This window comes from Mercenaria mercenaria, chromosome 5 (assembly GCF_021730395.1).
Source record: "Mercenaria mercenaria strain notata chromosome 5, MADL_Memer_1, whole genome shotgun sequence".
Taxonomy (NCBI): domain Eukaryota; kingdom Metazoa; phylum Mollusca; class Bivalvia; order Venerida; family Veneridae; genus Mercenaria; species Mercenaria mercenaria.
In genome coordinates this window covers 80,363,494-80,379,686 of record NC_069365.1, presented here as the reverse complement: position 1 = coordinate 80,379,686, position 16,193 = coordinate 80,363,494, and the positions used below count along the sequence as shown (strand labels likewise).

At 34.1% G+C, this 16,193-nt stretch overlaps 1 protein-coding gene across 1 annotated transcript; it reads right to left on the bottom strand.

Moving 5' to 3' along the window:
- Positions 1-420: 420 nt before the first annotated feature.
- LOC123559163 (trafficking regulator of GLUT4 1-like) lies at positions 421-14,708 on the bottom strand. Its single transcript, XM_045350980.2, has 4 exons — positions 14,565-14,708; positions 6,235-6,515; positions 3,094-3,225; positions 421-1,164 (listed from the first exon to the last, which is right to left on the bottom strand). Exons 1-4 carry the CDS (start codon positions 14,578-14,580, stop codon positions 1,027-1,029), a joined length of 567 nt encoding a protein of 188 aa, XP_045206915.2. The 5' UTR covers positions 14,581-14,708; the 3' UTR covers positions 421-1,026.
- Between the last annotated feature and the right edge of the window lie 1,485 nt (positions 14,709-16,193).

The window sequence follows — 16,193 nt, the reverse complement described above, 5'->3', positions numbered from 1 at the left end:
ACTTTCCTTGATTTGTAACCACATGCCGTCAGAGAACAAGTTTGAAGTTTTGAAGCATTCCATACGCTAATTTCCGAGAAATCTGTTTCCATGCAAAACGTTTGCAGCGCGACCATCGACGGAAGGGTGACAACAAAAGCTCTACTATTTCAAAATAATCGTGGTTAAAATGTATCATTGTCATAAATTATGGTTGAATGTCGTTTATTTTCGGCGAATTCTAAGCAGTATTTAACTGTGAAATCAAGTTTAAACAAAAATGCCATTTTTTATACAATATCTAATTCCCGCTTAATTAAGTTAGATGTAAAACGCTGCAGTATTACACAGTTTAAACATCAGGTGACGGAAATTATGTTCAAACAATACAAACAACTGGATATTTTTCCAATTCTGTTTTATAACACGAATATATCGGTCTACATTTTCTTGATTTTATTATGCATGTAAATGATGGAAAGCTAGATAAACATGAAAACAAAGGAATGGTGAACTATAAAATCGTTCTTTTTCGAAATGAGTTAAGGTAGTACTAATGTACTCATACATTTACATTAACGTTATGTACCTCAATATGTAGAAAACAAAAAGGAGGTTCTAAAATATAAAATAATGACATTATTTTCTGCATGCCTAACGCAGTGCTAGTATTACGTTTTTTACTAGCTCTACTTACAAATGAAAACATCTAGTAACAAAATTTTAAAAAGGCAAGGGCATTTAACAAAGTGGTATTATCAGTATTGGAAAACGTATTCTTATTGCACAAACGATACTGCTATTAAGAATTTTTCTTAGACAAGTATGTAAGAAAATTACACCCCTTCCCCCTAAAAAGATGAAAAAAAATAGTATAGCAACACTTCGAAATATAAATCAGTCTAAATAAAAATTACAATGAATAATTACGAATATTTGGAGATACAATTTTATAACATTATACCTGTACTAATACAGGTTTGCGTGTTCAAACGGAGTCAAAAAATGGCAATATTTCTTTGATTGATTTGACGATGTCTTTTGTAACTATCCTAGCATAACAATAGATGCCGAAACAATGATCACTGAAAATCCCAGGATCAAACTCGTAATCATTAAATTCCGGGCCTTGTCTGCCATCCTTCTCGCTCCCTCGTAATCACCAACACCAGCACGATTGTTAGCCTGAATGATAAAACATGTTTCAAACTTAAATATGTGTGGTGTAACAGCTACTAAAGTTCACACTACTAAACTACAGCAGCAACACAACTGCTCTCTTCTATAACTACTATTTAATATTGTACTAAGTTCTAAGATAATATATACATCGTTATTCTACCTCACCTAAATGCCCAATGCAAATTTCCCATTTGTTTAACTTGAATAATATATCATAATCCCCAGTGATTTTATATCACTTGCGTGAAATTGTTATATTTTCAATTTCTGCGCATATGATATGATCCATAATTTCATATCACATGCGCAATAGCGCTATTTTTTTTTTCTGCGCATGTGATATTATTTTTTCATATCTCCTGTTGGAATCTCCCGTTGGGAGGATGATACTTTCGCATTCAATAAAAGACTGAGACGATAAATTATCAGACAAGGCGCTTATATATACTTTAGGATTAAATTACCTTTTCTGATGTTAATGCATGTGTGAATCCGTCCGGTTTTTCTTTTTTTTTAAATGACTTTGTATTACGTGCCAAAAATTTCGAAAACAAATTTTTTATCAAATACTGAATCGAAACTATCACCGTCAGATTGGAAATGATCTAACCAAGAAAAGGAGTACTCACACATATATGTTTCCTGTAGAAATATGAAAGTTATCGCCGTTTTGAACAACAACAACACAACAACAATTGCGGGCAATGAAAATCTGGCAATAAAAATATACTATGAATACTGTAATGCTATCGTCGAAATTGATATGATCGCCCTGAAAAAGGCGTAGCTACGACAATGGATACGTTCTCCTGCGATGACAATAGAACGTTATCGCCGTTATGCAATGCAAAACATTCGTACAACAATTGTCGGGCAGCTAAACGTGGCGATATAATGTTATCACGATATATCCTGTTAGTGCGTGAAATGTGTCGTCCCTCAAGGACGACATTGTCGCGCCGTATACGACGATCGCGACATGCGTATCGACACGCGACATTGCGATAGACATTCGTAATGTCGCGATGTCGCGCGTCGAGTTGGCATTTTAGCGACCGATATATGCGATGTCGCCGTACGCATGTCTCCAATCGATCGCATTGTCGCGCGTGTCGTAGTCGCATTGTGCGATGTGTATCGCAATGCACGATCGCTGTCGGTCAGCTGATTGGCGCGCCATGGACGACACGATTCTCAACGAATGTCGCGATGTCGTGTCGCATGTCGTGGTCGCCTACGCCAATAGCACGCACGCGCGACATGCGATACGACTCCGACAAGCGTAGACGCGCGACAATGCGATACGACAAACGGCATTCTCAAACGACATTGTTGCAATGTCGTATCGCATTGTCGTGCGTCGACCGGTGTTCACTTGAATAAATACCGGCGAATCTTGGTCGCATTGTTTTTAACAATTCATCAATTTCATTTTATTATGAAAAGCGTTAAAAGTAAGTTATCAAAGTGAAATTACTTTTAATAAGTAGTATTTCCTAATCGAATGTTAAAAACAATGTTTAAATTTAATTTATAAAAATTGTTTCATAAAAATATCTTGTGTTTGGAACATTCTACAATTATTTGAAGTTAATGAAAAACACGGACATTTTCCGTAATGAAAAGTAAGGAAATAATAGCTTTTATCTTTAATTACGTACAGACAATTCAATTTTCATTCGGCGTGCCCGTCGGAGAAGAACATTGTTTTTGATATTCGATTAGGCAATACTACTTATTAAAAGAAATTTAACTTTGATACATTACTTTTAACGCTTTTAATAATAAATTGAAATGTATGTAGTTTTAGGATACATGTATGTTGTCATATGATAGGCTATATTTTAGATTTACAGCAAAAGATTCTTCAATATTATCCGACATTATTCATAAATTTATTTTGGTTTAGAGATTATTATTATACATGCATACCTTGTTGGCAAAGTAGATAGCACAAATGGCTGTAGGCCAGAAACAGCAAAGACATGCAAATATTGAAGCCAGCATGTAATCTGGGTGGCGTGGCTTAATGATCGTCGTCCCTGTCAGGGGTTGATTAACAATCTAGAGATAAAATAACATAAAAGCATTCATTTTAACAAAGCTTTGCATTTCATCTTGACTGAATTAATGACAAAATGGTAAGAATGGCTCTAAAATGGCTTAATATTGAGTAACATGACACACTGTGCAATGCATCTTGACTGAATTAATAACAAAATGGCAAGAATGGCTCTAAAATCGCTTAATACTGAATAACATGACACACTGTGCAATGAAAGGTAACAGCTGTGTTAATCAAAATACCATTTTTAGAGTTATTTTCTTCCACGATATGACATAGTGAGGAAGCTAATATGGCTGTACTAAAAGCCAGCGATAGGGCTCGATTCCCGGTCGCGGCTGATTTAGTGTTCAGTGCTTAGCGACTTACTTAACTGGTGTTTGTTGCTTCCAGCACTATCAGTCTGGGCTAGGAGCTGTAGAGGTAAGCATGACATGTGTCATGGGCTCGGCTGAAAATTACTGCTTCATCAATTCCTTAAGGGGGCTTACATCAATTATCCACGGACCTATAGTTTTGTCAAGTTGACTCAGATGCAAATTTGTATTTGACATAGATTTCATAGAAATAATCATTTTAACCATCTTTCATGAATGTCAAGCCATTGCAAAAATATGGTTTATATCGTTTTTCTGTTATATATCCATCAATTAAGCTATTTTTTTTTTGATTCAATATAACCCAGATTAAAACTGGGTCAAGATTATATAACGACACAGATTCTAACTAAGTTTGATGAAAATGGAACGGAAAATGTGGTCTAGTTATTTCATGATTTGACGAAATATCTTCTTTTTCTTTACTCCAAAGCTGCCCTAAGATCTTTATAAAGAGAAAGGTTTTGATCAAGGTTTTCATTGCATATCAGCAAGGTTTTCCTTGCACTTGTATCACTTGACTCATTAACCTAGTTTTTAAGCCTTGATAAGCCAGTGTCAAACGTTTCATAGACTTGATGACAACAAGTAAATGAAGTACATTCAACACAAAGTCACCTGATTTTCTCTACTGCAGTATAATATAACGAACTTATATCCTGTCAATCATGTATAAACAATATTGTACTATATATTCAATATGTTGTAACAAAACACTTGGATTAATATTTGAATATATAAAAAACTACCGTTGGTTTTATGATTATGGAATTTTTTGGCCGATTATAAAAAAAATATCATATAAGTTATCTATAGTAACAACTAAGGGAAATTAATCCTAAAAAAATCTATATAATTTAACTCAGAAGAAACTCTTTTCCATGTAGAGAGGTCAAAATACACCTAAAAATTGGATGTAACATGCATGTTGTACCAAAGAAAACGATTTTTCCCTACGGCCAATAAAAAAGTTACAGTATAATCTATTTATAGTAAAAAAGGAGACGCTATTCTAAAAAAAAACAAGGGTGAAAATTTGTGCCAAGTGACATTAAAATCCGTCCATACATGAAGAAGAAATGTTCCGAACAAAGTCATTCTTGAATCAAACAATTGACCTTTAAGTATGACCTTGACCTTGCACCTAGGGTCCAGTTTCTTGTGCATGACAATTTGTCTCATGGTGGTGAACTTTTGTGCCAAGTTACATCAAAATCCCTCCATGCATGAAGAAGAAATACTCCGGACAAAGTCATTCTTAAATTTGACATTTTCCCTTTAAGTATGACATTGACCTTAGATCTAGGGCCGGGTTTTGTACATGACATGCTGTCTCACACAGGAGAAAATTTGTGTCAACTGATATTTAAATCCTGCTTTGCATGACAAAGTTATAGACAGGTCAAGAAAAAAAATCCTGTTGACATTTGATCTCAAAGTGTGACCTTGATCTTTAAGCTAGGGTTCTGGGTGTTGCGCACCGGACATGTCGTATTATCATGGGGAAAATTTGTGCCAAATTATATTGTAATCCCTTGAGGGATGACAGTTCTAGACCGGACAGAAAAAAAGCCCTATTGACCTCTGGCCTCCAATTGTTACCTTGACCTTTGAGCTAGGGGTCCGGGTTTTGCGCATGATATGTTGTCTCAACATGGAGAACGTTTATGCCAAGTAATATCAAAATCACTTCATGCATGACAGAGTTATGGACCGAACAGAAAAAGTGCACTGTTGACTTTTGACCCCGAATTGTGACCTTGACCTTTAAGCAAGGGGTCCGTCTTATCATGGGAAACATTTGTGCCAAGTAATATCATAAATCATTTCATGGGTGGCAAAGTTATGGACCGGACAGGAAGAAAGTCCTGTTGACCTTTGGCCCAAATTGTGACCTTGACCTTTAGGCAAGGTACGTTTGTGCCAAATGATACTAAAATCCCTTCGTGGATGGGAGAGTTATGGACTGGACAGTTTTGACTTCTTATTGTGACCTTGACCTTTGAGCTAGGGTCCGAGTTTTGCGCATGACACGTTGTCTCATCATTGGAAACATTTGTGCAAAGTAATATCAAACTCCCTTCATGGATGACAGATTTATGGACCGGACCGGACCGGACACATAATTGCGGACGGACTAAATAACAGAATGACGGAAAAGCGCATTCCTATAGTCCCCGAAACTGGTTTTCAACCAGTAGGGGACTAATAAACAGTCTGACAAGGTTTCATGTGTTTCATTAAGATTGGATAGACAATAACGTTAAAAGTATAACGACTGAAACCGGACAATCTGCTAATATTGATACACTCTCTTCAAACCAAAACTAAAATGGCTGCGTTGAATTAATCAGTATATGTTGTACATTTGAAAAAAATATACTAGTGAATTACAATGATGAAAACTATGAATCATAAAGAAGGTTCCAGTTCTAATTCCATATACTTATTTCACTGTTATCATTTATTTTATTACGCAGATTTACGTCTTACGTCAAAAAGGCATTAATGTTATGTTGTTTATTTTTTACTTTGTAATACTTTTTCACTGCATAAATCGTTCAACTAATAATCATGAATATAATACATGTATACAAATCTTTGAAAATATATACTTAATATTATTCTTACCACGGCTGCGTTGGTATTGGTGTAGGGCAACTGGACAAAACCAGTTTGTTGTAGTAGATAACCAGGTTGTTGTAGTAGATAACCAGGTTGTTGTGGTGGATAACCAGGTTGATGTGGTGGATAACCAGACAGTTGTTGTGGATAACCAGACTGCTGTAGTGAATAAACAGTTTGTTTTGGTGGATAACCAGTTGGCTTTTGTCCTGAGTGATACCGCTTGGGGGCATCTACCCCGTAACCGGGCGTTTTGTCTGTGTATGGATCCCAGGGCTGGTCATTATCTAAAGAGAAGTTACGAAATATACGTGTATGGCTCAAGTGATATGTTTTAAACTGAAAAAAATATCTCTTAAATTCATTTTAAAAGCTAACATTTTTACATAAATCTAGTGTTATAAGTTATTTTAAGAAAAATCTATGTGTAAAACGACATACGTTGCTGCAGAACAATAAAAAACAAAGACAAATATCAAACAGGGAATGCCAGCACCAAAAAACGCAGCCTCCCCAAAACGAAACCCATACGCGACGTACACTCTCTAAACCAAAACTAAAATGGCTGCGTTGAATAATCATAATGTGACATGAAAAAATATAGGAATACAATGAGAAAACAATGAATCAAAGAAGGTTCAGTTCTAATTCCATACACTTTTTACGTTTATTTAGTGGCAAAACAATTATTATTTACTTACCACTGGTAAGGCTTATAAAAACCGGTTTAATGGTCACACCCAACTACTTTACTCCCATCATGTTCAAAATACAGGGACATGTAAATGAAAAGTAATACCTCAGGTGATTTCTTACACTCGTAATGGAAACTGTAAAAGGCATTGATTGTAAAACCAAGTTGTTGTATAATAGTATAACAGTATTGTATAACCTTTTGGCAGACAAATGATACAGTTATGTGTGAATCCATGCCTTTTAGAAGTACAGAATGCTGTATGGTAATCAATGTTTAAGATAACACTTTCCTTAAGGGCATCTACGAAACAGTGCTGTATAGACAGATATCTAAAAAATCAGTTACGTCTGGTAGGTTTAAAATAAAGCTTTTAATTGACAATAATTACCCTAATTCCTTTCGTAGACACAATCAAAGGTAAGGTAACGTGTTTGAAACTTAAACAGCGGTCGTTAACTCTGCTTTATATATAAGTAACATTTGTGTTATATAAGATTTGTACAACATTATAATTATTCTATTTTTTGCATTCTTGTAATTTCTCTAAGTATAGTACGTTTTATTTGACCTGGCTGGGCGGAGTTTATCTCTGGCTTATGCAAATGACGATAATCTCAAGAAACGAGCAAAATAGGTAGAGTAATAAACTGTGGTTACAGTGTAAGGTAGATGGCCATAAAATAACAAATCAGGATGCCGAATATGCTATATATCCTGCACAATAATGCAGTGGACCATCGCGAAACCACGCCCGCCAGGTCGATTTAAATAGACTATATAGAGAAACTGAATATAAAGGTATCCGATCCACAAATAGGTAACATTTTGATGCCGGTAACCCATGTGTTTTGGTATCATTTGAAATGGATATGTCTGCTGAACATGAATTGGTAAATAAGATGTATATAGATAATATACAAGAATAATAAATCACGTTTTTCACTGCAAAATATTAAATCGTACGCTGTAATAATTTGTTTTCTGTTGAAACTTCATTGAAGATTATAGAGTTAAAAAAATCTATAACGTACATTTGTTTTGTTTTTATACTGTTTTTCTGTGTCAATAAACTTCATGATACAAAATTATATGGCTTACAGGCACTATTTTGAATTTTGACGAATGTTATATGATTATAGATTGTTTTTGTTGTCGATACCTAATATCTACTCTTTCTGTGAAAAATAGCTTGATACATGAAAATACCACACTGTTGAGTATTAAATTGTTTTTTTATAAACAGCATTTTAAATGCGTGTAAATTTTGAAACATTCAAAGTATTTTCAAATATCGGAGATACGTAAAGTATTATCCGGTAGTGAATTGATGATTCGTGTTTTCAGTAATGACAATTCTCAGTATTAGATTGTTATTATACATCCTACGTAACAAAACACGATAAAACAATTAAATTAATCAGACCAGAACAGATATTTACTTCCGGCATGTTCAAAGGACATTGTCATATTCATAAAAAGCATTACAGTTTAACTACTTGACATAGAAACGATTTAACAACTTGATGTAGGCACGATGCAACAACTTGACATAGTCACGATGTAACAACTTGACATAGTCACGTTGTGACAACTTGACATAATTACGATGAGAGGACTTGACATAGTCACGTTGTGACAATTTGACTTAATTACGATGTGACAACTTGACATAATTACGATGTGACAACTTGACATAATTACGATGTGACAACTTGACATAATCACGATGTGACAACTTGACATAATTACGATGCGACAACTTGACATAGTCACGATGTAACATCGTGACATAAAGTCGCGTAAGATTACAGCTTCAGAACTCGTGCATATATCCACATACAAGGTAAACAATCTATAAGTATTACATACTCATTTAAAACTCCGTAAAGTTTCAATATAACCTGAAACGTCAAATAAATTTCCATATTGACGTTCAAATTTCATATCCTTTTGTCTTATATCCTTTCCGTATCTATAACGTAAAAACGTATTAGAGACTGATTGCCTTTTCACGCATCCGTACAATCAACATTTATTTCGCAAAATCCGCTGCAATGTCTATGTCAGCTGCCTTTTAAATACAGAACCATTGACACCTCAGGCATACTAGTATACTGACACTTTGTGCGTGGACCTTTAGTTATTACAATTGTAAATACATGTGCCGTATATTCCATATAAAATTAACCTTCTTCAAAGAACTGTCAGACTTAGTCAGGTCCATTAAAAAATAATTACTAGCTTTATGTTATAAATGACATATATATCACACAAAATCACCAAGAAAAGCACGTTTCACGTATCTTTTATGAGAGAATTTTTATCTGACATGTTAACACTATGAAACATATTCTAAACGTATTGCTAGAATGTCGGTATGAACACATGAGTTTTAATTACATTTCGTTAAATGCAAAAAGAATTGATCATGCTACCACAATGTCATGTATAGATCCACAATGTAATAGAAATAAAAAAAGGCTTACATAAAACACGAAAATGCCACTTTAACTAAAAGGGAAGTTGAGGATTTTTTGTGTCCGCCATTATCAGATCTTTTTTCTTTCCGCCATTATCTGACGCCCGGAAGTGCTGCTTGATTACCTAGCTTTAAAAATGCGACATTCCTTTCCAAGTTTAGCCGGTGTATTTTCATTTTAGTAACTTCCGGAAAAATATGTTATTATCTGTAATGTCAGAAACGTAAGAAGACCTTGAGAGAGTGTATAAAGATAAACGTATCAGGTCACAGGTGTCCTGAGGATTCGGTTGTCCGGCTAAGAAAAACTGTCCATCTTCGTTTTGTAAAGAAAAACTGTCCGTCCAAAATCTGTCTGTCTTCTATTTGTAAAGAAGAACTGTCCGTTTTCTACTTGTAAAGGAAACATTTCTCTATAACTTTGTGCTACTTGTGTGTCTAAGATATTTATCTAGGTACTCTGGTAAATGAAGATATATCTATTTATTTGAATATCTTTGAATATCGCAGGTTTTTTTGTAACTTGACAAGACTACTTTCACTTTCATCGTATTAGTGTAACTTTTTCAATGCCCGGGCTACTAAGATAAACACATAAATAATTGAACATTATCACATATTATGTTTAAGAAAAGGTTTTATTTCCATTATGAAAAACACTTTTGTTAGAAGGTGGGGAAGTATACATTTCTAACTAATCAGTTTCGAAGATCAACGTCGCTGAAAATATTGTGATAGACAGATAGATAATCATTTTAGTCTCTTCAACATGTACAGTCGACATTGTATTAAGAGACCGTCATAGGGACTGCTAAAAAGTGGTCTCTTAATGAATAATGAATTTCAGTCTGAATTTGATTCTAGAGGTACGGATCCGTACCTCTAGACAAGCGTACTAGGAGATTTCTAGGGGCACGGACCTCCTTTTTCTAGAGATTTAACTTAAGGTTATATACATCTTAAATGCTGTTGAAAATGAAATAAAAAAGTAAGACTAAACCAGTGTTCACTTAGAACTTGGATCTAAATGGTTTACTGATACCAGTGTTCACCCGATATTTTACCTTTTCTTTCAAAACCTGAGTAATCGAGGAGTTCCAAATGAATACACTGTTCCGTGTCGATTAGTTTATTGTGATAACAAATTCATGAGTAAATTTAACCCTTGAAATTCGAGTTATTCTACGATAAACCACGTTTGGGAACTTATTATTTCTTAAATAATCCTGTCTAAATCTTCTATAATTTAGAGATAAGTCGAATTGGCATGTTTTGCGGCCATCTTAGCGGCCATCTTGAATATTTCAAAATGTTCAATGGTGACAAAGCTGCATCATGCAGTTTCTATAAAGGTACATGTTGTAGAACCTTTTTATGCAAAAACATATTGTGCATACTGTAATTTTAGGTTAGCTAGCTAATTGGCATTTGGTATAGTGACTATAGGTACAATGTATATTTCACAACATGATATAACACTATTTTGTTTAATCTTCAATATTTATCTGCAGTTCGAATCCTGGTGATTCATTTGGTGTTTCTCGGTTATTTAAGTATCCGAAGAGATATAAACAAGCGGATGAACGTTGGTATCTGTAAACCATTTAGATCCAAGTTTAAGGTGAATACTGATGAAGTCTAATTATTATTTTTTTTTTTTTTTCATTTTCAACAAACTTTGAAATGTAAATAACCCTAAATCTCTAGAAAAACGGAGGTCCGTACCCCTTGAAAACCCCTAACAGGCTTGTCTAGAGGTATGGAACCGTACCTCTAGAATCAGATTCTTGCGGTACAGATCCGTACCCCTGGACACTTCCTTAATTTAAACTGTTAGTGTAACTGTTTTTATTACATGTATGAACATACATATATGAATATATATTTCACAAAGTGCGTAAATTATAGCCATTCTCGCATACCAGAGGTCTACCGTGACAACATACATGTATATATTTACATACACTATATATAACATGGTACATAGATGCCATTGATTAATGAGTTGTAAGACACAAAACATGATGCTATGCAAATACAACACTTGATTCAAAAATTCTTAAAACCATTGGAATACAATGATAGTTATCCCTAGAGAATGACGAGTTGTTGTATGGTTGGATGGTTATTTATATAAGTGTGTAACTGAATTAAGGCTGGCAAATGATAGGAAAACACAAATATTGTTCTTGATAATTATGACGTATGAGTAATCTATCACATTTACTACAGTAACTATCTATTCACATGGTAAGCCTAGTAAGACTAAGGAGCAATTGCCAATCACTCATAAAATTAGATTTAAAGGATGCATCTTAAACAAAACAAAAGGGAACACATAAAATATAACTTGTTCACTAATGAAAACGCTATTTTGTGTAACTGGAAATTGGAAATCCCCTGTCGGTAAAATCCTGCTGTAAATGAACTGATTAGCTACTACTCCTTAGATCCAAGTAAGACAATACGTTAGCTAAAGGGTATTGCTGGCCAATATTTACATTTGCGCTGCAAAAATACTTAAATTCATGTTCTACAGTACAGTTTGTTTTCCTTTCAAGTAAAATATGAAAGCAGGTTTTGGCAGACATATGTACAAAGTTTTCATCACTGAAAATTGTAATCATTTTCTCATCATCAGACATAGACATATTCTGATTATTTTCTGACAAATTAACAATAGCAGTGACTAACTCTTTCCTTATATCATTATATATTTGGTAATAAAAAAGTTTTTCATCTTCTACATTATCAAGATAATTAAAGCATGTTCTGTTTTCATATCAACCTGTTTCTAATCTTGGTGGTGCAAAACCACATCTGAATATTGTGAAGGCTGATCTATAATGAAATATCAGGTATTTCTCAGTACAAAATTGAGACTTAAACTTCCTGTACGTTCTCAGTTTATTACGACCATGTCCTCTTATAGCATTTTCTCTATCCAACAATAATGTCCATTTATTTATTTCAATATCTATCAAAATAGATTCTAGGATTGAAATAGTAGGTTTTGCATTTCTAATATATTATAAATGTACAAGATTGATATTTGATAAAAGTTTCTTAATTCTAAAAATCCATTTTTAACATGGCTTGTTTTAGACCAAATATATATAGATTCATTAATATTATAGTCATCCATATTCATTACTCTAAAATATTGTCTAGATATTGACCTCAATTGTCTAAAAATTGGTGGTTTCCACCCCATCTCTCCACTTACTATAACATTCGGAGTATACGTTCTAACGGCCAAATAATAACGCACGGCTCGATAATGCACTGCATTAATGCACGAGTAAGATTTGTCACCCCGAATAGGAGCATTGTAGTTAATAAAGGACCAAGCCTTTGAATCATATAGTATAGTAAATGTAGAGTAGGGGAACCCACCGAATGCTTTATTTTTAGAGAGTAAAAGACCAAGAGCTCTTTGTGCAGACATTGCTATCGTCTTCGCAATTTCATTATTATCCATAAATTAATTTAATACAACACCAAGATACTTATAGTTGTGTACAATATCCAGTTTTTTCTGAATTAAGTTTAAAAACACGGTCTGTTCTAGATATACTGCTGGTTCTAAAATGAATTACATTTACTGAAGATAATGGGCATTTTCTACAAACAAAACTACATCCTCATCATACATGTATAATAACATGCATATTTTTCTATACCCGAAACAAATTATTTTTTTCGATACTATTCATATAAGTGACTGAATCATTTATGTGCAAATGAAACAAGATGGGAGATAATTGGCATCCTTGTTTATAACATCAAACCATTCTGTATCAAAACGACTCAGCCTTAAACAACATTTAATACCTTTATATAAGGATGAGATTGACTGAATGTGTCTATCTGTTAGTTCCATCTGTTGGCGCAATTTCTGCCACAGATAACTATGGTCTATTAGATTGTATGCCTATTTGAAGTCTATAAAATCTGTAAATGTTGGTAACTTTTTAAGTTTAGGCGTTCCAGTTATTGTTGTAAGTGACCGCCCCTGATCAATTGTACTTTTACCCTTTATAAATCCATTTTGCTCATCACAAATTATACTACTTCTTTCATTTAACTTAGTCCATCTATTATTTAAAACAGCACAAACGATTTCGTACATTTAAGGTGCTAATGTTATGCTTCTGTATGAAAGACGGTCTTTAGGATCTGATATTGCATATTTTGGTATTGGTGTAATTATACTTTCCGATCATGCGGGAACTGTACCACTTGTAAAACATCAATTAAAAAGACTATGTAACAAAGCTAACGCAAAATCATTTGTAGTAGTTCACAGGGTATATTAAAACTATGTAACAAAGCTAACGCAGAATCATTTGTAGTAGTTCACAGGGTATATTATCATACCAAAGTCCTTTACTAGACTTAACTTGTAACACGGATTTCGAAACCTCGTTAATAGTTATCATACTATCATACTATCAAGATTGTCATTTTCCATACTATTGCCATTATGCAGATCTATATTATGTATACCAGAATCACTAGAACGTTCATTTGATGTAGTGTTCCCTGAGTTTGGAAGACCTGCAAAATCAGAGCCCCATTTTTTAGAACAATTTCTGGATCATTTCTAATGGAACCATCGGTTATTTTTACTTCAAAATGTATACGCTTTAAACGCTCATTTCCAATATCAATATTTCCAATGCTTTTCTACTACATCCTTAAATTTACTAATACTGCAGTCTCAAGTTCGGTCTGGGCTTGTTAAACATACGGCCTCTTATGTGTCTAAAAAAGGAGCACAGATTCTTGGGGTTTGAACAAGCTAAGCCCCTGTCCCTATCTACATTTTAGACAATTAATGATTAACAACTCCCAATCAAAACCAATCCGCATTGTTTGCAAAATCATAAAAAACGGCTGATCTCTTTGTTTACAAACTCTATATTTTTTTTCTATTTTTTTTAAGTAATAAGAAAGGTTTCTAAATGTCTATATATAACAACAGCAATACAGTAGCAAACGATATTAACAAAATTTACGCGCAGAAGTTAAGTTAAAACTTAAAATAATCGACACTGATTGAATCAAGGTTGAAAATACGAAACACTACACCAGCATGACATCTAGTAATTAATATTAGCGGAGATATGATAAAATGAAGAAACAAAAGTATATTACCTGCTCTTTCTGCCATTTTCTTAAACTACTATGTTATACGATTATGAATGAATATATTTAGTTATCCTTTTTTTCGCACTGTTTCATGTCGATAAACGCGGAAGATAAAATTTCGTCTTCATTCGATGACTGGTCAACACATTGACTTATTTTTGTATGACTAATAGTTTAGTGTTTCTTTTATCAAAATTAATGGCATAATGAATTCTCTGCAAACGTTTTGGACAGTAGCCATCACTTTGCAATTTGTCCCTACTTGAGGTTGAGGAAATGCCATAAGTTATACAAAATTAAAAGAAAAAAACAAGATCTGTCACTATTGGTGACAAATGCCCCCGAAGTAGGCCACAGCTGTATGCGCAAAAAACACATATCATTTTGTGACCTTGACTTTGACTTTGACCTTAGAGGCCTGGGTCATAAGCGTACTCATCTTCTCAATATGGTTAACACTTGTGTCAAATTATTTTAAAATCCCTTGATAAATGGCAGTTATGGACAAAAGAAGAAACAACTTTGACTTCTAAATGTGACCTTGACCTAAGAGCTAGGGATCTGGATCTTGCTAATGACACGTCGTCTCATTATGAGGAACATTTATGCCAAGTGATTTCGAAATCCTTTGATGAATGGCAGAGTTAGGGGCCGGACATGGAACAGACCTTTATACCATTTGACCTCTAAGTGTGACATTGACCTTGGAGCTAAGGGTCTGGGTCTTGCGCCTGACACATCATCTTGTTATGGTGAACATTTATGCCAACTAATTTCAAAATCCCTTGATGAATGAGTTATGGACCGGACACGAAACAGACCATGATAACATTTAACCTCTAAATTTGACCTTGACCTTGGAGCTAGGGGTCTGGGTCTTGCGCATGACACGTTGTCTGCTTATGGTGAACATTTATGCCAAGTGATTTCAAAATCCCTCTATGGATGGAAGAGTTACAGCGCGGAAAAGAATTAACCGGACGGACGGACGCACGCACGAACGGACCTTCGGGGGCATAAAAAAACGGCACGGTAGAAGTTGTTTAAAATTTGCAACACTATGCAATACACAGTCAATTTTAAGAATATACCTAGCAAATACCATTTTTAAACATCTTATACCTTAATACTATCATGACAAAATGCCAAGGCAGTTACTAAACAACTCAACGTGTTTGATTAAATATTGAAAACTATGCTTTTGTAAACTTTCAACTAAACAATTTATATCTTAACAAAATCATTGGAATTGCTGAAAATATAACAGGCTACTAGCCATTAAAAATGCCGACATAAATATGAAATATTATAATTTATACGATAACATTGGGTCATTAATTAACAAAAAAATGCAGGATTAACTGATATAGAAAGCTGAAATGAAATTTAAAAAAAAAAAGATAAAACAAAATGAAAGCTTTCAATAACAATTATTTTTGTGGCGGTTGCAGTCATCTTCAGTTGTAGCTCCAGTAAGTGTATGAATTTTCTGGAAGTCTTTGGTTGATCAAAGTGTATTTGAACTTCATAGTGATTGCAGTATCTTAAATCAAACAATTCATAATACGTATTTGACCCGCACCATGAGAAAACCAACATAGCGCAATTACTACCAGCATGGATCCAGACCAGCCT